The following is a 24626-nucleotide window of genomic DNA, read 5'->3' as shown; positions in this document are numbered from 1 at the left end:
AGCGTAACACTGTAGCTTAGCACGTAGTCACAGTAAACAGCAGGCCTTAGAGACTGCTCACAGACCAATCTGTATGCTTACAACAATTCCCTGTGCTAAGGCATGAAGCACACTCCCCTCCCCCCGAGGCCATTCCTGAGGTGGACCGGCAGAGCTCTGCACACCCGGCTGACCTGCCGCTCCATCTGGCCCTGGCACTCGCTCTTCATGGCCTTGAGCAGCGCTTCGAGGCGCTGCACCTCCATGTTCCTGTCGTCGAGCTCGCGGCGCAGGTGGTCAATGGTGATGCTGTTGCCAGTGTCGCGGTCCCACAGACGTTTATTCTGCTCCTTCTCCAGGCTCAGCTCCTTCTCCCTTTTATGTACATCTGCCTGGGGGAAGGAGAAGAGAATGCGTCTCTTTTCTCCCCACGAGTACTAGAGAACGGAAGTAATCAACGGATGTATTCCTGTGACTTGTTCATGTGACTTGGGAATCTGATTCCTTTTTTCTGGTCCAGACAAGTAAGAGTAAGTATTGCTCAGAAAATTATACTAACATTTTTCTTACTTTTAATTTTTAGAATTACTAATGAGTCACTAGGTACTAGACTCAAATAATATGGGTTGAATTTCTCACAGAGATGTCATGCTTCACATCAAGTGTCTTGTTAAAAAAATTCTTGGCATTTTAAAGGAATGATGATAGAAATTAGACACATTGTTTCACAAATGGCAGAAGGGTGTCTGGTATTGGGATAGGATTTCCACATAACGAAAAAGGCACAAGCCCAAACAACTGGAAGCAACTTTTCATGAAAAGGGTAGAGAAGGGCCACAGAGGGAATTTCACTAAGAGGAGAGGACCCTTCTGGAAGGCATGTGGGTTGGATGTGGACTGTGACTTAGAGATGGAGAAATTAGGGAGAGAGACATGTCGTGCCAATGGTTTGCCAGGAACACCGGGTATACGTAGAGAGGCAGCTGGGGCCAGATCAGGGACATTCTTAAAAGGTTGGGAGATTGTACTCTTTTATTTGAAGAGTAACACACATACTGTAACTTACAAAGATGAGCATGGCAGCCCTTTGCCAGATGAACCAGAGGCGGGAGAAGCTGGTGTTAAACTATTAGTCAGTCGATGACTGCCATGCTGCAGAGAAGAGGTAGTGAGGGGCAGTGGTGGCAAGAATGAGAGGGAAGTGATGAGGATCATTTAAATAGTTAATCTCTACGATTTTCAACTTGTTGCTGCTGTTGTCATTAAGTGGCTTTGAGTCCTCTCCCACCCTGTGTACAACAGAACAAAACACACCTGGTCCCGTGCCATCCTCCCATTGGTTAGGTTTGAGCCCATTGTTGAAGTCACTGTGTCAACTCATCTTGTCTAGGATCTTCCTCTTTTCCCTTTTTCACTTACATGGGGAAATTGCAGTGTGTCAAGGAAACAAGTGGAGGATTAGCCCAAGGTTGAGAGCATCACAGTTACCTCATGCTCCTCAAGCCCTGTGGTCCTGTGGAGGGTGTTAGCAGCAGAAAGTCTATACAGTATAAGAGGGTTGGATGTGAAAGGGAAATGCATTCTACCTGACCAATATTGCCACACAAAGGGGACCAAACGTCTCCTTTCCTCAATGTCTCAGCCTGCAGTGCCTCCATCAAGGAGCCCTGGTAAGGTAATGGTTAAGTGCTTGGATCAGGCAGGATTCTGTTTGCACAGGGTCACTATGATTTGGGACCAAGCTGATGGCACCTGATGGCAATAGCTTTTTAGCTACTCACTGTTCTGTTTAAAACAAGGTAAAGTATATAAATATTATACTTTACCATGAAAAGCTTGAACAGTATCTTGGATATCCTATTCTGTACATATGTATGTGTGCGAATGTAATTTTTAGAAATGAAACTGGTTTTGTGAAATGCTTCGGTGAAGAATGTCTCAGAATTAATCCCAACCATTTGGATTGGGATTAATCCCAATTACCCTTTGGAAAGGAATCCTACCAGAAGCTTTTGGAGTTGATCATCCAGATTCCCAGATTCCTGGCTGATCTGGTCCCGTTCTGTCCGCGCTTCAGTTAGCTCTGAGTTGGCAAGAACTAGCTGCTTCTCCAGCTCCTCTATCTAGGAGGGAAGCACAATCAGCGTCCAAATAGGCCAGTGACTGCATAAAATAGTCTTTGGAAAGCAATGGTATTATTTGGGGCAGAGGTGGGGGGCAAAAGTTTACAAGGTTATTGTACAGGTTTTTTTGGGGGGTCAGATTTGGTGTCAAAAGTAGTAATACAATTATTTTCTTACTTTTAAAAAGAAATCCATTCACATAACCCTTCCCCTAGGCAGTCAAATGTCTCACAAGTGGACATCATCAAATACTAGTTTTGGCTTGTTATGACAGATGTCATGCAAGTGGAAAGTATACTGTCCAGTCATTTCTGTATTGGACAATGTGATATTAGATAGCCCATACCAGTGAGACACAGCTAAAATCATAAACCATAGACCATAAGGTTATAAGATTCTGAGAAATCATTTGTAAATGAGTGATACTGACTTCCTCATGCCTCAAGTCCCTCAACAAATATTGAGAAAACAGGATTGGATTTATTTCATCAAACTGGCTAATGCTGATAAGTTAAATCTTAGATCCATCCAGAATTTAGCCAGAGAATGACTATTGCAATTATGATATGAAGTTCTATATGTATTATAAATTATGTAAAATAGTCAATTTATTTAAAAATGAAGAGTGAGCATAATATATATGCACATACATATATGTATCATTAGATTATTTACATTTTCTAATCTTCAGGTTTATATACACACACACACACACACACACACACGCTGTGAGGGGTTCTCAGAAAGTGGTAGGAAATTCCATGATCTTATTCCATTTTCCATGAATGTTTGGAAGTCCATACATATATGTATGTGTTTGTATATACATAGACATACACATATATGTAATATCCCTTTGATACATAAGCATGAATATATAGATGTTATATTTCTCTCTCAACACATTCATAAATTTCAAAAAGTTTTATATCTGTCTACACAGTAACTTACAAGGATTTGGATATCAATTTTCATATTTTATTAGGTACATTATGAAATTGACTTTGTACTATGTTATATATAAAAAAGCATTTCATAGCAATTGGATACATATAAAATATTAGGTGATATCGCCTCTTATAGTCCTGTTTAAAATGTACTTTAATTCTGTGCTCCTGTTGAAGTATCTAAGGGAAAAATCAACTTTTATGCACAAACAGCTTCCAAAGAAAAATACATGAGTATTATCTGGTGTTGCAGTGGTTATATGTTGGGCTGCAAGCCACATGGTCAGCAGTTCAAAACCACCAGCAGCTTCAAGGGAGAAAGACTGGGCTTTCTAGTTTCGTAAACAGTTACAGTCTCAGCACCCCACACAGGGGCTCGCTGTGAGTCAGCACTGACTTGATGGCAGTGAGTTTGCTTTTCTGTTTTTATCAGGTAAGACTAACATACATTAGGAGTTCCTAGGGGTGGGGGAGACCTTTCATTAGCACAGAGTCATCAATTCGCCTGGCGAGGACCGAGTGGGCAAATGAGAACAGAGGCAGTGTCATTAGACAAGGAGCCAACCACCTTAGGTTCTGGTTTAGGTTCTGTCATATTTTTCACCTGTAACCTGAAAAGAATGTTCTAGATGATCTGTCAAGTTCTTCTCAATGGTTTCTAATACTAATTCACACAAAAAGAGCAATAGTAAACATATTCTTTATTTTCTACTCCTTGGAAACAATATATCGTATAATAAAAACAGGCTGTATTTTGAACTATAAATTTAACAGAGCACATTCAATTTGAAAGTTAATAATTTGACTAAAGCAAATATTTTCTACTTCTAACATGACAAAATTTTTTAAAGTTTTATTTGCATTCACTTCACATCTCATACAATTGAATTGTTCATATTAAGAAGAGCTGTGTAATCATCACCACAATCAATTTCAGACATTTTCTTCTCGTTCCAAAAGCTCCCTGTTTCCCCTTAACCTCCCCAGCTAGGCCGTAATTATTAATCCAGTTACTGCCTCTATAGATTTACCTATCATGGATTTCATATACAGAAAACTATACAAAACACAAACAGGAAGCACACACACAAATAAAAACCAACAGCAAATGACCAGACAGAGAAAAAACCTCAATCGAAAAGAAAGCAGAAAGTATGAAAGCCAAAAGAACCTTAATATGAGTCAAACGGGACATCCACTTACATGTCATCAACTTTACATGCTCTCTGAGCAAGACACAATGATTTCCCTCTTCCAGTCTCTACTACCCAAGAGGCTGGAGAAGGGCATCCACCCAGAGCCCCATGGACGAAGAACCCCGGAGCCATGTTGGTAAGACTGGAGCCTTTGAAACCCGAGGGAGGGCCTGCAATTCTGCTCTGATCCACCTGGGAGGCACCCATGTCAGCACGGACTCAACGGCACCCAGTTCTGTTTTTATGCCTATTTTCATTTGAAAATATTCTAGATGACCATTTCATGACTTTACATTTTATGGCCAACCAATGAGACAAAAAAACCCAACAAAAACCAAAAAGACGAACAAGAAAGAAAAAGGGCAAGTCTTATCTTTCCGTTTACTAGGTGTGCGAAGTTCCTCCAGTCCCCTGCAGGAACCTTTGTTTTGTAGCTGTCAGTACTGACTCAACTGCTATAGCTCTGCTTTTACCTTTCACTTTTTAAGAGTACAAATATGCATATTAGTTATTAATCAATCAAAAAGGATAAATGGAGAGTGAAAGGGAAAACCATTGATGTAGCAGCTGAGCTGATACAAACAGCCGTAACAGCACTGTAAAGGACAACTTTTCACAGTGTCTGGACTCAACCGTGACACCTGACACATCGAGTAAAGGCTCTGTTTCTTTTGTGAATCTTTGTAAATGGCAGCACTGGTTTTCCCTTTCACCGTCTATGAATCAAAGTTTTGGTTTGGATCACTGGACAAATGAGGCCTGGGATCACAGTCAAATCTGACAGTGAGTTGTGGAGCCATGGCTAATCACGCCAAACTACATGGCTTGTTTTAAATGTTTGGGTCTGTGTTGAACAAGCACACGTAGGAAATAAAGGATGCTGCCGGTCCGCACGGAGGTGCACTGGCAGAATGGTGAGGCGGTTTGCACGGGGCTCCCCGCACACCTTAGAGCTCCCGCCAGTGCTACTAAATCTCCTTTCTCTCTTTCTCTTTTTTTGAGTATGAAACCATTCCCCAAGTAGGAAAAGCAAACTTAGAATCAAGGTCATGAGACATTTTGTTGTGAAAAAGCAAAAGTGAAGAGTAAAAGCCAAAGCTACTGAGCCAATAGTGACAGCTTCTACCGGTCCAAATTCGTAAAGGGGGATTCTGGAGGATCTCCTGAAATGGAAAGAGAAGAACAGAAAAAGCATTATGCGAAAACGCTTTTGTAAGTTGCAAAAGCTACAGCTAAAACGTTCTTGCAAACAGCTCTATCAGAAACCCACGTGGGCAGCTCTACCCTGTCCCACAGGATCCCTGGGAGTCGGTGTCAACTCTATGGCAGTGAGTGTTAGTGAGTTATAGGACCAGCCATGAAGAACAACCCCTCCTCTAACTACTCTTTGTTTCGACTAGCCTCAAAAGGAACTCAGTCTAAAAAGGCTACATTTTTATAAATGCTATTTGCTAGCCACACAATTATTAACAGTTAAGAGTTAGAGAGGCAGAAGGCCCCAGAAGTACAGCGTGGTAGAGAGAAACCTGATACTCCTCGCAGATCTGCTAAAGATTGCAACTTAACAGGCAGTTTGAGAAAATGTCTGCCAACTGACTATGTAAACGTAATTAATAGGGTTCTACTTTTAAACATGCTTTTAGAAATTTATGTGAAGTGGGCAAAAATGTTTTTCTAAGAATAAACTGAACATAGAACTTAAATAAAAAATTGCATCTTTAAAATTTACCATAATTGGACAAAATACATCTTCCTACTCTAGTTTAGAGGCTGCTTTTATAGTAAAAATTATTATTTTGATTACTTATCTTCAAGTAAACTATTATATACATTAAACGTGTATATTAAAGCTTCTGTGAGTAGAACAGCAACATCTACACTCACCTTGTCTTCATACATCCTTTTGGCCTCTCTTAATTCAGAGCGTAGCTGAGACACAGTCGACTCCAGGTCACTGAGCTGACGCATATACATTGAATTTTGGTTTCTTGCTTGCTCTCTAAGCAGGGTATAGAAGGGCAATACAAGCAAACAGCAAACTAAGTGTGATATCTCAGGGCACTCTACTTTTCAGAAACTACCCTTAGTTATTAATATGGGATTATGAGACCCATGTGGTGTCAGGTGCTCCTCGCTTTTACCGCCCCTCCACTTTGCCAGACATGATGTCTTTCCCAGGGCTGCTCTCTCCGGACAACACGTCCAAGTATGGATGATGACGCCTGGCCATCTTTGCTTGTAAGGAGCACTCTGGCCACAATTAGTATTTTTCAGTTCAAAAGGAAAGATTTTCCTAATTTTATTTTGTTGAGAGCATACATAGTTAAATACGGTTTCTACGCTGACAATTTCGTCATTGCTGCAGCAGTGCAACCATTTGCGCTTTCTCCCATTAACAGACTCACTGCCCCATGAAGGGTCTATCAAATCTTTCAAGCATGCACTGTAAATTTGATCTCATGTAGACTGGTGTTAAAATAGCATAATCCTCAGGCAGGTGGGCTAACTTTAAGATGACTTCAGGATGTATTTTTGAATGAAGAAAAAGATTTTAATATCATTCCAGGTAACTGAGCATACTTTTTTTATACAACACCTAACTTGACAAATGGTACTTTCACCAATACTTTTAATACTGCTACATTAAAATCAATTAGACCCCTTTACTTGAAATAGACTTTAAACAATTGGAAGGTGTTGGTCCACCAAGTAACACATTACGCATTACTTCTAAATGTTGACATATGACATTATTTAAAAAGTTTACGTGTTAATGTCACCATGTAGTGCAACTGAAGGGAAGCTGGCAGCAGGAAAGTGTTCTCCGTAACCCTAATTTCCACATAGTAACTTACATCTTGTCACAGCAGTGAGCACTGCCAGTTGTTCGTTAGAGGTAACAGGCAGTTTGAGAACATGTCTGCCAACTGACTATGTTTAAATAGCCATCACCTGTCTGCTACTCATTCTTTCAACAAAAATGGTCTGTGAGTCAAGTGGGTAGGCCAGCTCACAGCTCAATCCCACGTGCTTTCCGCAACTAAACCACCATAATTCTATCTGCAGTAAAAGCACATTAAATATTCCTCCCAATTTTGTCACACAGGCTACGAAAATTATGTGTGTACTTGTGTTAGTCTGGGTAGACTAGAGAAACAAATCCAGAGACACTCATATGTGCGTAAGAGAGACCTTTATATCAAAAAGCAATTATTATACATTAAGAAAATATCCCAGCCCAGATCTAGTCTATTAGTCCGATATTAGCCCATATGTACGGTTATCAGTCTGTAAATTCCTCTTCAGACTCACGCAACACATGCAATGACACCAAATGCAGGAAGATCACAGGCCAGTGGGTAGGAAGTCTTGTGGGTTCAGTGGCGATGGAAGCATCTTAGGGCTGGCAGGGGTCTCCATGTGGCTCCTCCAGTTCCAAGGCTCTGGCTGCCATCGGCATAGCTTCATGTGGCTTGTCTCAGGAATTCGAGGCAGAGACTATCTCTCACCTCCAGGGAGGAATACAGGAGTTCCCAGAATCCTCAGGAGAAGGCCATACCCATAGAGGCCTCCTTGGCTATGGCCTGATTGACAGGCTAGACGCCACCCCTTTGCAAGTAGACAGGAGATTTTGTAACTGCCAAAGTACTGTAGGATGAAGACTCAATACAATGAATAATTTTTACCTCTTCAACTACATTCTTAAGATTCTAATTACTCCTGTTGATTTCATTGAGCACCAAATACTTTGTAATTTTAATAGTGTTTAATTTCCATAAATCTATTTAGCTTTCCTTGTTCTTTTTATTGACTTGTACCTTCATTCTATTATAGTCAGATTGGATGCTTTCAGGTTTCAATCTTTTAAAAGTTACTGAAACATATGAGGGAGTACCTGCAAAAAACCCCAAAACAAACAGAAAAAAGTTCTGCTGGGCAGAGCTTTCACAGTACACAACATTCCCGCTAGGTGAGCATTGAGTAACTCACTCCGAGTTAGTGCACCCAGTAGAGTTGCCTGGGAAGGTTCTCTCTGGTCAGAGTTAATTTTTTCATAAAAGTAGTTTTGCTCAAACCTTGTTTTTTTTGTGACGGCAAATTTAAGAGAACAGTGTGCAGCTGTGAAATTTTGTTTCCTTCTTGGGAAAAATGCCACATAAATAGTTGTGATGTTGAACACAGCTTATAAGGACAGTGCTATTGAAAAAACTCAAGTGTAGGAGTGGTTTTCTACTTTCAAAAAAAGGTGAAATGTCGACTGATGACAAACCTGTTCTGGACATCCATCAACTTCCCGAATGGACGAAAATGTCAACAAAGTTCATGCCATTGTGCCTGGAGACTGACGATGGGCCATTAAAGAAAGAGATGGGAAGCGATCTGGACTGTCCTGGAGCTCAGTTCAGCCAATTCTAACGGAAGACTTGGGAGTGAGAAGGCTTGCTGTGAAATGTGTGCCTTGGGTTCTGACTGACCAGGAAAAAGTGTCGAGTAGAAATAGGCTGTTTTGAAAGACCAGTTCTGAAGCAACCTGAGTTGTTTCCCACCATTACTTGTGACGAGACATGGTGCTATTCTTTTTTTGTTTTTTAAATAATTTTATTGGGGCTCGTACAATCCACACATCCATTTGAACACCTGTTGCCATCATCATTCTCAAAACATTTGCTTTCTACTTGAGCTCTTGGTATCCATCAGCTCATTTTTCCCCTTCCCTCCCCTGTACCTCTCCCTCATGAACCCTTGATAATTTATAAATTATTATTTTGTCATGTCTTATACTGTCCCAAGTCTCCCTTCACCCACTTTTCTGTTGTCCGTCCCCCAGGGACAGGGTTACATGAAGATCCTTGTAATTGGTTCCCCCTTTCTACCCCACCTTCCTTCCACCCTCCCAGTATCACCACTCTCACCACTGGTTCTGAGGGGTTCATCTGTCCCTGATTCCCTATTTCCAGTTCCTATCTGTACCAGTGTACATCCTCTGGTCTAGCTGGATTTGTAAGGTGGAATTGGGATCATGATAGTGGGGAGTGGGGGAGGAAGAATTTAAGAACTAGAGGGAAGTTGTGTTTCATCATTGCTACATTGCACCCTGACCGCTTCGTCTCCTCCCTGTGACCCTTCTGTAAGGGGCTGTCTAGGTGCCTACAGATGGGCTTCGGGTCCTCACTCTGCACTCCCCCTCATTCAAAGTGATATGATTTTTTGTTCTTTGATGCCTAGTACCTGATCCCATCGACACTTCTTCATCACACAGTCTGGTGTGCTTCTTCCAAGTGGGTTTTGTTGCTTCTGAGCTAGATGGCTGCTTGTTTACCTTTAAGCCTCTAAGACCCCACAGACGCTATAGCTTTCGATAGCCGGTCAGACACGGTGCTATTCTTATGACTCTGAAAGCAAACATCAACCAAGCAAGTAGAAGAAGCCATTGTCACCTCACCCCAAAAAAAGCACATCAAGTGAAATCAAAGATCAAGACGATGCTCATTTGTTTTGTTTTTGATGTGAGGAGGATAGTGCATTTGGAGTTCATTTCACCAGGTCAGACTATTAATCAAACTTTCTATTTAAAGGTTCTGAAAACATTGCATAACAATGTGCAACAAAAAAAGTCTAATTTATGGCAGATGGGGCACTGGTTTTGCCACCACAATGACGCACCTGCTCCCGCAGCCATTTCAGTATGCCAGTTTTTGTCAAAAACCCAGCATGCCTCTCTTGCCCCATGTACCTTATTCATGTGACCTCCATGCAACTTTCGTTTCTGCAAATAAAGAGGCACATGAAAGGACAGCGATTTGACAACATGGAAGAGATGAACAAAAAAAATAGGGAGGTGCTGTTAGTCATCCAAACAGATGAGTTTGAAAAATGTTTCCAAGAATGCAATCACATATTTGACAAATGTATTAAGTGTAATGAAGAGTACTTTGAAAATGATAAGGTTGTTTTGTTAAAAAATATATACATAGCTTTGAAAAAATTCCAGGTTTGGGGGCGGTAATGCCCCCTTGTATGTGCAATGTAGTAGAGTGTGTACTGTGTTACTGGTGAGTGGGGTGCTCTATGTCTGTTAAGTCCAAATTATTAATATTATGTAGGTCTTCCATTTCTTTATTCCCTTTTAAAATGGTGTCATTCAACATTAAAAGCTGGTACATTTAATGTCCTTCTCTGTTTCACAATACATTTTCACTTAAAACTATTGTCATATATTAACATTGTCACTCCTGTTTACTTTGTATTACTTGTTATCTCAAGTATCTCCACCCCACTTTATGCACCTGTGCTTAAGGTGTGCCCCTTATCATAGACGTGTCATATTTGTTGTCCAGGGTACCACCGTTTCTTCACTAGAATATCTAATTCACTTATATTCACTGCAATGATTTATCAGCAGAGAAGAATTTACTTCAAACATTTTATTAAACATCCCCCCACCCCCTCTCCTGGTGAGATTGATGGCTTCTTTGTTTTCTATCTTCAAAGCTGAGTTCTCTTGAGGGATATCTTTCTTATTATTATTATTTTGTGGGATAAATTTTATTACCAAATCAATTATATTCCTTTTAACACCTGAAAGTTCTCTCCATTTTATTTTTATGTTATTGTGCATAACAATTGTGTAGCACAGATCCCCCATCTCATTGTAAATTTGTTTTATTCTATGTATCCAGGTGGTTGTTTAGGGTCATCATTTTGGATTGTTGGGCTGGGATCATGTTTTCTTTCAAGAGAGCTCCCTTTGAAATTTCTTGCAGGACTAGCCTGGTGGTTACAAATTCCCTGGGAAAATCCTAATTTCTCCCTTATTTTTGAATGATAATTTTGCTGGGTAAATTATTTCTGGTTGATAGCTATTTTCTTTGTATTTAATGCCCCATTGCTTTCTTGCTTTCTTGCCTGGTGAGATATCAGCACTTAATCTTATTAATACTCCTTTGTAAGTGACATTTCCCTTGTCTTGTGTTGCTCTCAAAAGTTTTTCTTTGTCTTTGTACCTGGTAAATTCAAATATGGCATGTCTTAGGGTGCTTCTCTTAGGGTTTGTCCTATATGGACTTTGGTGAGCAACTTGGATGATAAACTCATCTTCCAGATTTGGGAAATTTTTTATGATTATTTCCTCAAAAAGATTTTCTGGACTTCATTTCTTTTCTTCTCTCTCTGGAATTCCTATTGTGCATATATTATTTCTCTTCAGGCTGTCCCAGAGAGCCCTTATGCCCTGTTCATTTTTTCCACTTGCTCTTCAAACTGAGTAATCTCTGATTCTTTGGCTTCTAGTTCACTGATTCTTTCTTCCATGGTTTCCATTCTATTTCTGTATTCTTCTAGGGAGCTGTTTATTTCTGTTATTATGTTATTAAGCTTCAGAATGGCTAGTTGCTCTTTATATAAGGTTTCTATCTCCTTATTAAATTTCTTGTTTTGTTCTTCTATAGTTTTTCTGAATTCTTCTAAATAATTTCCCATGTTTTCCTTTATCCCATCAAGAAAACTTAATATTAGTTTCTGGATGTCTTTGTTGAGAATCTCATCGCAATAACTGCCTGAAATAGTAGGTTTATCTTTCATTGGTGAGTAAACGGAAACATCCACTGCCTTGAAGATTCACAAACTTCCATATCTTTCATAATTCTTCCCCAAAGTTTCTTTTCATCTTTCTGTTCATCAGTGCTAAGTGATGTGAATATGTTCAGAGAGACCACTTCCCTGCTGGTACTGCTGGCTGAGGCTCCAAACCGAAAAGAGCCGACTTATGACTTCCCTTGATTTTTGCTGTACACACACACACACACACACACACTCCCAAAAGGCACAGATGTGGGAAAACTGGATGACACCAGAGTGCCTCTGGTTTGAGGCATTCCATCCACATCTTTTACTATCTGAGGGCTATTGCTGAAACCGCTGCTGTCCTCTGGCCACACCCCGGGTGCCAAGATGTTCGTTCCAGCACCTGTCTCCAAAGTGGGACTGGCCTTGAAAGAAGAATCTACAAACGGCCACGGACACGGTTAACGTGCAAAGCAGTCTTCACTAACTGCCCAAGACAAAATATCTGGCCATACTTCTTCCAACACAGATCGGTTTGTCCTTTCAGCAGTGTGTGTTACTTTCAATATTCTTCTCCAACACCGCAATTCAAATGCACCGATTCTTCTACGGGCTTCCTTACTCAATGCCCAATCCAGATGGAAGAACACGCTCAGCATATCTGAAACTGAAAGAACTCAAGGAAACATTCTAGCCCTGAATTGCAATTTTGAAAGATTCTATAGGCAAAATATTGAATGGTGCAGGAAACATCAAGAGAAGATGGCAGTGGTAGGCACGTGCATCTAGATCTTCTGGTGTCAGGGTAGTGGAGGCTGCGGTTCCTGTGACCCATTAGTCCTTTGAACTGATTGTTCCCTTTGACTTGGATTTTCCTCACTCTTCAGATAGCATTCTTTATAAGTTAATGTATTTTCTATTCACATGTTAGAACAATTATCCTTGCTTATGAAACCGATTAGTAAATCATTTTAGAAATATCTTAGAAAGGAAAACTAAATGAAATACTAGCTATAAAACACAGGTCACACCACTATGACACATACTGAATGATTTCCAGTTGACTCTGGATACTATTGGCCTGGCTTCGAGCACTGCTAGCTTTCTCAGTAAGTCCTGTTATTTCAGCTTCGTGTTCATTCATTAACTGCTCAATCCTATTAAAAAAAAAGGGACAGTTGTCATCTGATACAAAAGATTTGACCTGCTTACAAACTATTCCAAAAAAATTAGTTCTCTTTAAGACTTTAAAATTCAGCATTTTACTATTGCCTTTGAATTTTACCTTCTTATGAAAAGTACCTAAGGTCCAGACTCTCTTATTTAAGTCCTCACATAGGATATGACATCGTTAGGGAGAGCTAGAGAAGCACCTTGTAAACTAAACATACTAGCAGGGCAAAGATAAGTGTACAAATAGAAAGAAAAAAAAGCCAAACCCACTGCCATTGAGTCAGTTCTAACTCACAGCACCCTATGTCGGGTTTCTGAGCGACTACAGCTTCAAGGAAGGCAGTCTCACTATTCTCCCAAGGAGCAGCTGGTGGGTTTGAATCAGTGATCCTGTTGTTAGCAACCCAATACCTACTCCACAGCCCCACCAGAGCGCCTTAAATTTACAAACAATCACAAAGAATTATAAACATTTTATCATTAGCTCAGGTTTTTACTAACAAATGAAGTTGCCATTATTATCTATGAATCAACCTTTTGTGTTTCTGGTAATTTTAGATTTTAAAAAAGTCCATGAGAGACTATTTGGGGACATTATTTTAACAGTGCTTTTTATACAATGAGAGACCTATGGTTCAGTTTTCATATTTTTCATGCCTCAGTCAGAAACCTACCGATCTTGATGCTGCTGAAGTAGTAGTTCTATTTTGTTCTGTGATTCCAATTTTAATGCTTCAAGCTGATCCTCCACCTGTTAAAAAAAGGTCATTGATTTAGGGATTGGTAATGTCCAGAAAATGTAAGAGATTTCGCAATTCTAAATGCTTTAGAAAGCTGGAAGTTGAAGAAATATTGAAATCAGATACATTACACCACTGTATTGCATTAGATCTTTTACTTTGGGCCTTACTCTCCCGAAGGTAACCAGGTAAATCTAGCTAGTTATCTTTATTTATTAACAGAGCTTTTTATACAATTAAAATAGATCTTAATATAAAATTAGTGTTCTCACCACTTACTGGAAATATCCTCCCTTTAAGATAAGAAATCTCTGTGTCTAATTCTCTTAGGATTTTACTAATAGCTGAGCCCAAGTTTCGGATGTGGAGAGTAGACATGCTTTCATGATCATATACTTTCTTGCCTGAGGCTTCTTCAAAGTCAACTAGGATCGATCGGATTTCTTGTAGCACACCCTCATGACTAAGCATCATCTTCCTTAGCTGTTCGATCTGGGTGCTGCTATCTTTGAGCATGTTCTCCTTGATACTTTTGGCAGCCTCGAGTTCATGAACTGTATTTTGAAGCTGATTTCTTAAATCCTCCTGGGACTGACTCTCTCTTCGTCTATGAAAGAAGGGAAAGAAAAGAATGATTAGCATTTACATTCACAGGTGGACTTTTATACTACAAAAAGTAAACTTGAAAAATATTTTCTGTGGCAAATCCCAACCTGATGTCAGCCATGGCATCTCTCTCCATTTGCATCTCTTGAAGTTTTGTTTGCAAATCAATGACTGATTGTCTCAAGTAAAACTTTTGCTTCTCATGCAGGTCACTGCTCTAAGGAGAAAAAAAAGTCATGCAAATTAGTCTTTACTGGAGTGATTTTCAAAGGTTTTATGTACTATTTATGTAGTATTCAGTTACTTTTATGGGCACTTCTTTCCCCTGGTGTTCCTGTAGGTCAGGGCCTAATTCAGAATTCCTGCCCTCCAACCAAACTCACTGCCAGTGAGTCGGTGCCAACTCACAGCAACCCTACAGAAGAGGGTAGAGCTGCCCTTGTGGATTTCTGAGACTGTAACTCTTTAGGGAAGTGGAAAGTCCTGCCTTTCTCCTGTAGAGAGCCTGGTGGTTTCAAACTGCTGACCTTGTGGTTAGCAGCCCAGTGTGCAACCACTACATTACCAGGGATACTCATTTCTCCCCTAGATGGCTGGAATACCCCTTACTTAGTTTTCCTGTCTCAAGAGTTGGTTACTTTTGATTCATTCTGTACTTTATAACTAGAGCATTCTTTATAAAATAAATCAAACTTGATCGAGATGGAAGTTAGGAGGAAATTTTATTCTTAAAACAAAAACAAAACCGGTGAAAATCAGTATATAGAAAAATCATAGCGAGAAGGTAGGGGTAGAGAGGGAGAATCGATCACAATGATCAACATATAACCCCTTTCCAGGGGGACAGACAACAGAAACGTGGGTGAAGGGAGATGGTAGTTGGTGTAAGACATGAAAAAAAAGTATAAATTATCAAGGGTTCATGAGGGAGGGAGGGTGGAGGAGGGGGGAAATGAGTTGATACAAAGGGCTCAAGTAGAAAGAAAATGTTTTGAAAATTATGATGACAACATATGTACAAAGGTGCTTGACACACGGATGTACGTATGGATTGTGATAAGAGCTGTAAGAGCCCCAATAAAATGATTGAAAAAAAAAAAAGAAAATCAACCTCCACCTCTCAGTTCACTTATAATACTGGCAGCAGGTAATCCCCAAACCCAAATCAGAATGTTCTACCATCAAAGAAATCATAACGATATTGAAAATCAGGTACTGAAAAGCATTGATGTTCCACCAATTCATCCTAAAACAAAGCCACTAAGCTCTGCCATCAACAATGAGCTTGCTGTCAGCTCTTTATTGATGTATGCTTGAATATAAACAGAAAGTCCAAGATTACTGGACTTGATGAAGATTTGAAGACCAAGATTAAGCAAACTAGCAAACACCCAGAAAGAAATGCTTTTGAGAATATGTTCTGCAGGAAAAGCCAAGTTGAGAATACAGCCATAAAGCAAAGAAGAGATCTGAGAGCAAGAGAGTGTTCTGAGAAGTTGAAAACGTAGCTGTAGAACTAAAACCTTTAATTCAACAGAATGTTAGAAAGCAAGCACACCCCCTACAGCAGAAAAAGTAGATTAACAGTTTTGAATGAAAAGTTGAGAGATACAGAGACTCCATATAGGAAGTAATCCCAGGAGCTTCAGAAAGGAAGAACTGAGCAAAGAGGGCGAGCGAATCAAAGGACAAGCACAGTTGAATTCTCAGAGCCGAGAGGAACAGTCGCTGCACAAACATCTTCCTAGCGTAGGGAAGTGCAAGGGGGGAAGGTAAATTTAGAATTAATCACATTATTGTGGAATTTCAAAAAGACAAGACCCTAACGTTTTCAGAGTAAGATCAATTAAATAGAGAGCATCTACAAAGTAGACAGACATCTACTTCTCAGTAGCAATATTGATTGCTAAAAGCTAGGGCACAAAAGATCTCCAAAGGCATCGATTGAGAGAATGACTTTCAACCTTACCTGGCCAAATTATCAATCAAATAGGAATGTACACTCAATCCAAGGATTCATTAAACATTGCTCCCATATACTCTTTCTTAATAAGTTATTCGGGGACATGCTTCGACATAATGAGAAAGGCAAGAAAGAGGAAGAGAGAAAACAGTGACTCCTGCACACGGGAGAGCCAGTGAGGAAAGCCCAAGAACAGTTAGACAACAGACTAAGCGGAAACTAATCTAAACTAAGCAAAAGAATAGAAGACTCCTGGGTCAAAGGGGCATTTGACAGAAAATATGCATGATCTCGCTCTCTTTTCCCCCCCTTACTAAGTATATGATAAAAGCAAATAATATGAGAAAAGGAAAGGCAATTAAGAACAACAGGAAAAACAAAGAGCTATACAAGAAAGAATGTAAGGTAATGCAGTTGACAATGCTCATTAGGTGATTTGAAATAAGTCCCTTCTTAGCATCTCCTCTAGCAGACCAGGTAAATGGCTGTAAGGATCTGCACTTTAGATAATGCGGAAATGCAAACAAATTTAAGAAATATATATGAAGTACTCTTTGATGGACTTGGGGATAAAATGATTGTCAGGGGCAAGGAATAGCATCAGAAATGAACCACATTTCTGCCTTGCACAATTTGTCAAGGTAGCACTGTATACAGTTAACAATATATATTTGAGGGACAAGATCATGTATACAGTTGGAAATGCTGGATTTTTGAAGTCTGAGAAACATTTCCAATACAAATGATAAGTAGATACCTGGGTACAATAACTAGTGTGGCAATTCAGAGAAGCAGCTACGTGAGAAAAATAAAGTGAGCATTTTTTAGCATATATGTGCCAACAGAAGTCATGAGAATTGCTGTGATTGCCTATGCAGGCTACACTGGAAGGAAACCAAAGGAGGAGATCAAGGAAAATTAGGAGAAGGTGCTCCAGTGAAATGTAGGAGAAGAGAGCATGCTTCATGAGGAACAAACATGCGTGTCAAATGTTGCTGAAAAGGAATGCAAAGCAGTAAGGATTCAGCACCACTGCTTACCTCTCTACCACTTAAAAATAATAATCATTTTATTGGAGGCTTGTACAACTCATCACAATCCATCCATCCATCCATCTGTCCATCAAGCACATTTGTGCATTTGTTGTCCTCATCATTCCCCACTCCTCTCTCATGAACCCTTGATAATTCATAAATTATTATTATTTTGTCATATCTTACACTGTCCAAGGTCTCCCTTTACCCATTTTTCTGTTGTCCGTCTCCCAGGGAGGAGGTTATATGTAGATCCTTGTAATGGGTTCCTTCTTTCTATCCCACCTTCCCTTCACCCTCCAGGTATTGCCACTCTCACCACTGGTCCTGAAGGGATCTGTCCTGGATCCCCTGGGTTTCTAGTTCCTATCTGTTCCAGTGTACATCCTCTGGTATAGCCGGATTGTAAGGTAGAATTGGGATCATGATAGTGGAGGGAGGGGAGAGGAAGCATTGAAGAATTAGAGGAAAGTTGTGTGTTTCATTATTGCTATACTGCACCCTGACTGGCTCGTCTCCTCCCTATGACCCTTCTGTAAGGGGATGTCCACTTGCCTACAGATGGGTTTTGGGTCCTCACTCCGTACTCCCCCTCATTCACAATGTTATGATTTTTTGTTCTTTGATGCCTGATACCTGATCCCTTCGACACCTCATGATCACACAAGCTGGTGTGCTTCTTCTATGTGGGCTTTGTTGCTGTTCAGCTAGATGGCCGCTTGTTTACCTTCAAGCCTTCAAGACCCCAGACGCTACATCTTTTGATGGCTAGGCACCATCAGTTTTTTTGTTGTTGTTGCCACATTTACCTATGCACCCATTTGTCATCAGCGATTGTGTCAGGAAGGTGAGCATCACGGAATGCCAGTTTAAAAGGACAAAGTGTTCTTGCATTGAGGGAGTACTTGAGTGTAGGCCCAATGGCCATCTGCTACCTTAATACAAACCTTTAAATATATTCACATAGATCTATTTCCCCATCCTCATATATATATTTACATATGTACATGTCTGTACTTAGACCACTATAAATGCCCTTTGCCTCCTAGTTCTGTCCTCTAGTTGCTTTTACTTTCCTCTGGTCCCACTATCATGCTCAGCCTTCATTTGGGTTTCAGTAATTCCTCTCGGTTATATTACCCTTGATCAAGCCCCACTAGGCCTCTTATACCCTCCTTGCCACTGATTCTGGATCACTTGTTGTTTCCTTATCCCTGGGTTTGTTAACACCACTTCCTTTGCCCCACTTCCCCCTCTCCCATGTCCCCCCAGGACCATCGGTCCCACTGTTTTCTCCTCGATTGTTATCCAACCTAACTTATCTAGCTAGACCTGCAGAGATAGTAATATGCACAAAAAAACAAGACAGAGCAAAACAGATCAACAAAAGAAAATGACAACAACAAAAAACCAATGACACACAAAAAAGAAAAGCCTGTAAATAGTTCAAGGTCTGTTTGTTGACTTTTAGGAGTGTTTTCTGGATGAGTCTGATGGGATGCCATGCCCTGGCCCCAAAGTCTATTTTTGGTACTCCCTCCGGACTTCCTGGCTTTGTTCCCCTTATTGTTCTGTTGTACGCCCTTAGTGTTTTGCCTCAGTGTGGTGAGGTGAGTTAGTTTATGGTGCCAACCTGGCTGATAAACACATGTGGAGTTAACTGAAGGGCAGAAAGATAAATGGCTTGGTGAGCCTCGCCTTTCTAGTTCTCGGGTTTCTTGTTATATGATGGTTGGACCAGGGTATAGCTGCCTTAGCCAGTTTCCTGCTTCAGCTGGCAAGGCTCACTTCCTATAAGACATCCCTGAGGAGAAGCCACATGGACCTACCCCGATGCAGCCCTGGGTGCTGGAGCAGCCGTGAGGAGACCCTGCCAGTGCTGAGATGCTTACACGTTCACTGATTCAGCTTTCCTCCTGCAGTCGGCATCAATGTGTGTGTTTTGTGAGATGGGCTTTGTGGATTGGTGTCAGACATATGGGTTAATGTTGGACTTGTAGGTTTGGGCAGCACTGGGTTGTGATGTTTTCTTGATGTGCACTTACCCTGTATATAAAACTCTGTCTTATACATATGAATTTCTGTGGATTTGTTTCTCTAATGTACCCAGACTAACACATGGGGTCAGATGGGGTGCAATTCCCACACTGAGTCTCCAGTATTATCCCCTTAAGTCTAAGGGTTCAGTGAGGAATGTTGTGTCTCACAGTGGAGCTAGCCATACGGTCCTCTCTGTGCATTGGCTGCTCTGAGTAGGGATATCATCAAGGCTTGGTGGGCCAGGACATGCTCCGCTCTCTCTTCTTCCCACTTTATTTGTTCCCGTGTACTCTTATCAGTCATGTCCCTCTCCCTGAGCTATAGCATCAGTGCTGTCCTCTGAAGTAAATTCTTCTGGGGGAAGAGGGGGCTCTCCACCTCGTTGAGACTGGGGCCAGCCCCTCAGACCTCTCTACTGGTTCCCTGCTTCATATCAGTATGTTGCATTCACATCTTGCATTCTACCAATTCTGTTGCATAGATCACACTGTCACCATTCGTTCTTATTTTAAATACCCCATCCATAAAATCATAAATGTATACATAGATGAGACCAGGTCTTATTTATCCTTATATAATCAGACCTAGTAAACGTCTGTTACATCAAAGGTCTATGCTAAAAATTGTGGTTAGGTGATGTTGAGTTAGTCACCCTGTGTATAACAGAATAAAACACTGCCCAGTGCTGAGCCAGCTTCACAACTGTTATGGTTTAGTCCACCCACTGTTGCAAGGGTCAATCCATCCTGTTGAGGGATTTCCTTTTTGGGGGATTTGTTGCTGTTGAGTGTTCTTGACTTGGCTCTAACTCATAGTGATCTATCCAGCGATGTACATCAGGACAGGACACTGCCTGGTCATGTGCCATTCTCACAGTGCTGTTATATTTCAGCCCACTGCTGTACCCACTGGGTCAATCCATTTGGTTGAAGGTCTTACTCTTTTTTTCACTGACCCTTTACTTTACTAAGCATGATATCCTTTTTTCCAAGAATTGGTCTCTGTTGATAACATGTACAAAGTAAGGCAGTTAAAGTCTTGCCATCTTCACTTTTAAGGAGCATTCTGGCTATACATCCTCCAAGACAGATTTGTTTGTTCTTCTGGCAGTCCATGGTACTTTCAAATATTATTTAGCAATACCATAATGAAAATGTAGGTTAAATTATGAATTATAACATCTGGAGGCTTTATTAAAATAACACTAGGAAACCAAGGCTTTATTAATTATTACTAACAGTAGGAAATAGGTATATGAGGGGGTACCAAAAAATAGAAAAAAGCTCCTCTGGGCAGAGCTTTCGTATTGGTACACCCAGTGGCATCACCTGGGAAGGTTCTCAGGTCACAGTGAATTTTTTCATAAAAGCAGTTTGCTTAAACTTTGTTTTTTGTGATGGTCGATTTCAGAGAACAATGTGTAACTGTGAAATTTTGTTTCCTGCTCGGGAAAAATGCCACAGAAACTGTTGTGATGTTAAACACAGCTTACAAGGACAGCGCTATGGGAAAAACTCAAGTGTAGGAGTGGTTTTCTTATGTCAAAAAAGGTGAAATGTTGATTGATGACAAACCTCGTTCCAGACAACTGTCAACTCCCCGAATGGATAAAAATGTTAACAAAATTCATGCACCTGTACTGGAAGACCAACCACAGACCATTGAAGAGATGGGGAAGTTATCTGGACTATCCTGGAGCTCAGTTCAGTGAATTTTAATGTCGCGTTCTGACTGACCAGAAAAAAGAGTGTCGAGTGGAAACATGCTGTGCTTTGAAAGAACAACTCTGAAGTGACCCAGACTTTTTTCCAAGGTCATTGCTGGTCATGAGACATGATGATATTCTCAATCAAGCCATTGGAAGATGCCAATGTCACCTCCCCCAAATAAAGCTCATTAAATGAAATCAAAGATCAAGACAATGCTCATTTGGTTTTTTGATATGAGGGGACAGTGCATTTGGACTTCGTTCCACCAGGTCAAACTGTTTATCAAGCATTCTATTGAGAGGTTCTGAAAGACTGAGTAATAGTCTGTGACAAAAAAGGCCTGATTGGTGACAGATGGGCGACTGGTTTTGCCAGTGTGACAATGCACCTGCTCACGCAGCCATCTCAGTGTGCCAGTGTCTGGCAAAAAACAGTATGCCTCTCTTGCCCCACATTGACTCACCTGACCTCTTTCCATTACACATTTTTGTTTCTGGTTAGACTTTTTTTGAATGAAGAGGGACATGAAAGGACAGTGATTTGTCCAGGTAGACGAGGTGAAGAATAAAATGAGGGAGGTGCTGTCAGCCATCTAACAGATAGATTTGAAAAATATTTCCAAGGATGGAATCGTAATCTTGACAAATGTATTAAGTGTAATGGAGAGTACTTTAAAGGTGATACGGTTGTTGTGTAAAAAAAAAATTTAAATACTTAGCTTTGGGAAAAAAATAATTCAGGGGTTTTTCTTGGGTACCCCTTTATGTAGACTTAATATCAATTCTATTTTTAATAATACAATAGAAGAATTAGGTCTGATTTAATAAATTTAATATATATTATATATAAATTATATATTAAATATACACATATTTAAATATAATGTACATTTTAATATATACCCTCCCCCCACTCAGGAAGTTACTCCAAGGTAATGTGCTTCACCTTTTTCCCTCCCCAAAAGACCATATGCTGGTGTTTTAGAAAACAAAAATGCAACTTACTTCATTTAATTTTCTCTGCAAATCTTTGACTTGTTGTGAATATTCTTCTAAAACACGTTCGATGTGTTCCTTTCCAGGGAATGAGATGATTTTTCTATGAGAATCAAGTTCTACTTCATATTTAGGGAAAAAAGGAATTTGTGTCAAAGTCCCAGTTGAAGATGTGTTTTCAATTATTGTACCTCGAATAGATGACATAAAAAATGGACTTGAACCTAAATGTTAAAAGAATTCCATAATTCACTCATTAACTTGTCCATAAAATGCTTTTATTAAAAACAGTATATTAGAGGCTCCCGTATTAGATGCATAAAAACTCAGAGTCCCAGGAGGAAAGAGCGAAGTGAAAGGACAGGTGGTCAGAGCTGTGCGAAAGAGTAGGATGGAGGGGAAGACTATGGGGCTAGGGAGGTTAGCCAAAGTGGATGTGAGCGGAATGGGTTTTGAATTAGACACAAGTGAGAATCTCGCAGGCTGGCGGAGGGAGACAACATGGCAATGCTTCCTCTTACTCTGCCTCCAATCATCTGCTGGCAGTAGCACTCTCACCTTTGTGGCCTACGCTCCCCCTGTGGCTCTAGCTCCCAGGGTTGTAGCTCAAAGGATGGTAGCAGATGCCTGCAGGTGCTCATCTCTAGGCTGTCTCAGGCTTCTCAGCTTTCTTAATACCTATGTAACCAATTCTCTGCATTAAATTCTACCTGCCGATTGAACCTAGAGTTGTTTCTGTCTGCCCCACCTTTTCCCTTGTGAAGTGATTATTTTTTTAAAATCATCTTATTGGGGGCTCATACAATTCTTATCACAATCCATCCATCCATCCATTGTGTCAAGCACATTTGTACATTTGTTGCCATCATCACTCTCAAAACATTTGCTTTCTGCTTGAGCCCTTGGTATCAGCTCCCCACTTTCCCCCCTCCCTCCTCACTCCCTGTGAAGTAATTCTTCAGAGGTGACGAGGGCCTGAACTAGGGTCGGAGTAACAGGGATGGAGAGAGAAAAATTGATCCAGGGTACATTTCTGATAGAAGTTTAGGTACTGGCTGGACGTGAAGGGTAGGAAGGGAAGTCAAAATGGCTTAGCTGACTGGGTGGACCAAGAAGAAACAGGAAGAGAAGGCATTAGGGAAACATGAAACATGTTAAAGCTGAAGTACCTCAAAAGTGAAACAATTTTTTAAACTAAAATGGATAACCTAAAACATAAGCTAAAAAATAGATAAGCTGTTTTTAAAAAAAGATTAAGACTAAGACCATGGGCTCATTGTGCATTGTACAATTAAAAATAAAACATCTTGAAAGGCAATAGCTTGCCTGAATAATATAAGGACCACTTAATTCTAATATTTTCACCATTTTGTTTTAAATAGACTACATACCTCCGTTGGATGCGATACCACTACTTGAAAAAAGATCTTCATTATGTGTTTCACAAGGTTTTTGTTCCATATTAAATATTGCTACCTCTTCTTTGAGATCTTGAAAATGAGAATGCGTCCCGGTATAGTTCTTTTACTTCTTATCTATGGAAGACAGGGATTTATAATCTTGATTAATCATTAATACATTTTTTAAATTAATAAAAGAAAAGGAACTGATTTGACTAACATTCAAAATTTCATAATAATCTTTCCATAGGGAAATATTTACATAGAAATGTTTTATTAAACAAAATTTAAAAGTTAATAGAATCTTATTGTCAGAATTGGTGATATTATTGGTCAAGTAACTTAGAAAAGACAACCAGGAAATGGAAATCTATTATTCTCATTACTATGGTAATGAGTGCTCAGATTTGGGGCTGAGGCCTTCCACTCCCCTAAAGAGTCACAGTCTTGGGCACACTGGGCAGAGCTATCAGGTTGCTTTACAGCTGGAATCGACCTGAGAGTAGTGAGTTCATTTTGGGGGAAAATTCTCTCTCATAGGCTACACTGTCACATAATGAAAGGCAATATCATCTTTGCAATAATCATTAACCAGCAAATAAAAAACCATTAGTAAAGGTTGAAAACCTTCTTTGTTATCAAATAATACTCATAATTTTACATTAAGATGGAGTAATCATATGAATTTGAAGAACAATGGAGATAGTCTGACATCAAATCTCCCCTCTCCACTTCCCCCTATCGGGCAGACTAGAATCGCTCCCTAGGGCTTACAAGGTGAATCTTTCCAAAGTCCCATCTTTCTTCCACAGAGTTCTGGGGGGTTCGAGGAGCTACGCCACCAGGTCTCCTTCAAGGTCCCAAACAGCCACAAAATCAATTAGAACCATTAGAAGCACATAGGCCCCATATCTTCTGTGTTACTAGAAGACAGAGAAAGCTATTTGTAAATAGAGGGAAATGTTTCCCCGAAAAAAGTTCCCACAGTCTAAGGACCACTGCTCAAGTCGGTGGCTGTGCAAAACGGGAGGGTAGAGAGGAAGCGTAGACAAGCCCTGGTACTACACAGAGGTTAGAGTGTGAGAGTCTAAAAGGTAATAATTTATCAATTATCAAGGGTTCATGAGTGGGGGAGGAAGAGGGAGAGAGAAAATGGAG

General features: G+C 40.3%; 1 protein-coding gene across 2 annotated transcripts in view; it reads right to left on the bottom strand.

Moving 5' to 3' along the window:
* Positions 1 to 24379, bottom strand: part of CCDC158 (coiled-coil domain containing 158) — a 78560-nt gene extending 54181 nt beyond the window's left edge. Inside the window, exons 1-10 of one of the 2 annotated variants that reach the window (XM_075544172.1) lie at positions 24243 to 24379; positions 23460 to 23603; positions 22078 to 22292; positions 14435 to 14544; positions 14001 to 14328; positions 13656 to 13732; positions 12855 to 12965; positions 6130 to 6244; positions 1983 to 2102; positions 174 to 371 (exon numbers count right to left, since the gene is read on the bottom strand). In XM_075544172.1, the coding sequence (XP_075400287.1) occupies positions 174 to 371; positions 1983 to 2102; positions 6130 to 6244; positions 12855 to 12965; positions 13656 to 13732; positions 14001 to 14328; positions 14435 to 14544; positions 22078 to 22292; positions 23460 to 23529 (1344 nt within the window). In that variant the 5' untranslated portion in view covers positions 23530 to 23603; positions 24243 to 24379. Of the gene's footprint in view, positions 1 to 173; positions 372 to 1982; positions 2103 to 6129; positions 6245 to 12854; positions 12966 to 13655; positions 13733 to 14000; positions 14329 to 14434; positions 14545 to 22077; positions 22293 to 23459; positions 23604 to 24242 lie in introns of those variants that run through there. The other variant, XM_075544171.1, reaches the window with a different exon arrangement.
* Positions 24380 to 24626: the final 247 nt, after the last annotated feature.

Source organism: Tenrec ecaudatus, chromosome 3 (assembly GCF_050624435.1).
Source record: "Tenrec ecaudatus isolate mTenEca1 chromosome 3, mTenEca1.hap1, whole genome shotgun sequence".
Taxonomy (NCBI): domain Eukaryota; kingdom Metazoa; phylum Chordata; class Mammalia; order Afrosoricida; family Tenrecidae; genus Tenrec; species Tenrec ecaudatus.
Note: the sequence above shows the minus strand (reverse complement) of the source record. Positions and strands in the feature narration are given on the sequence as shown.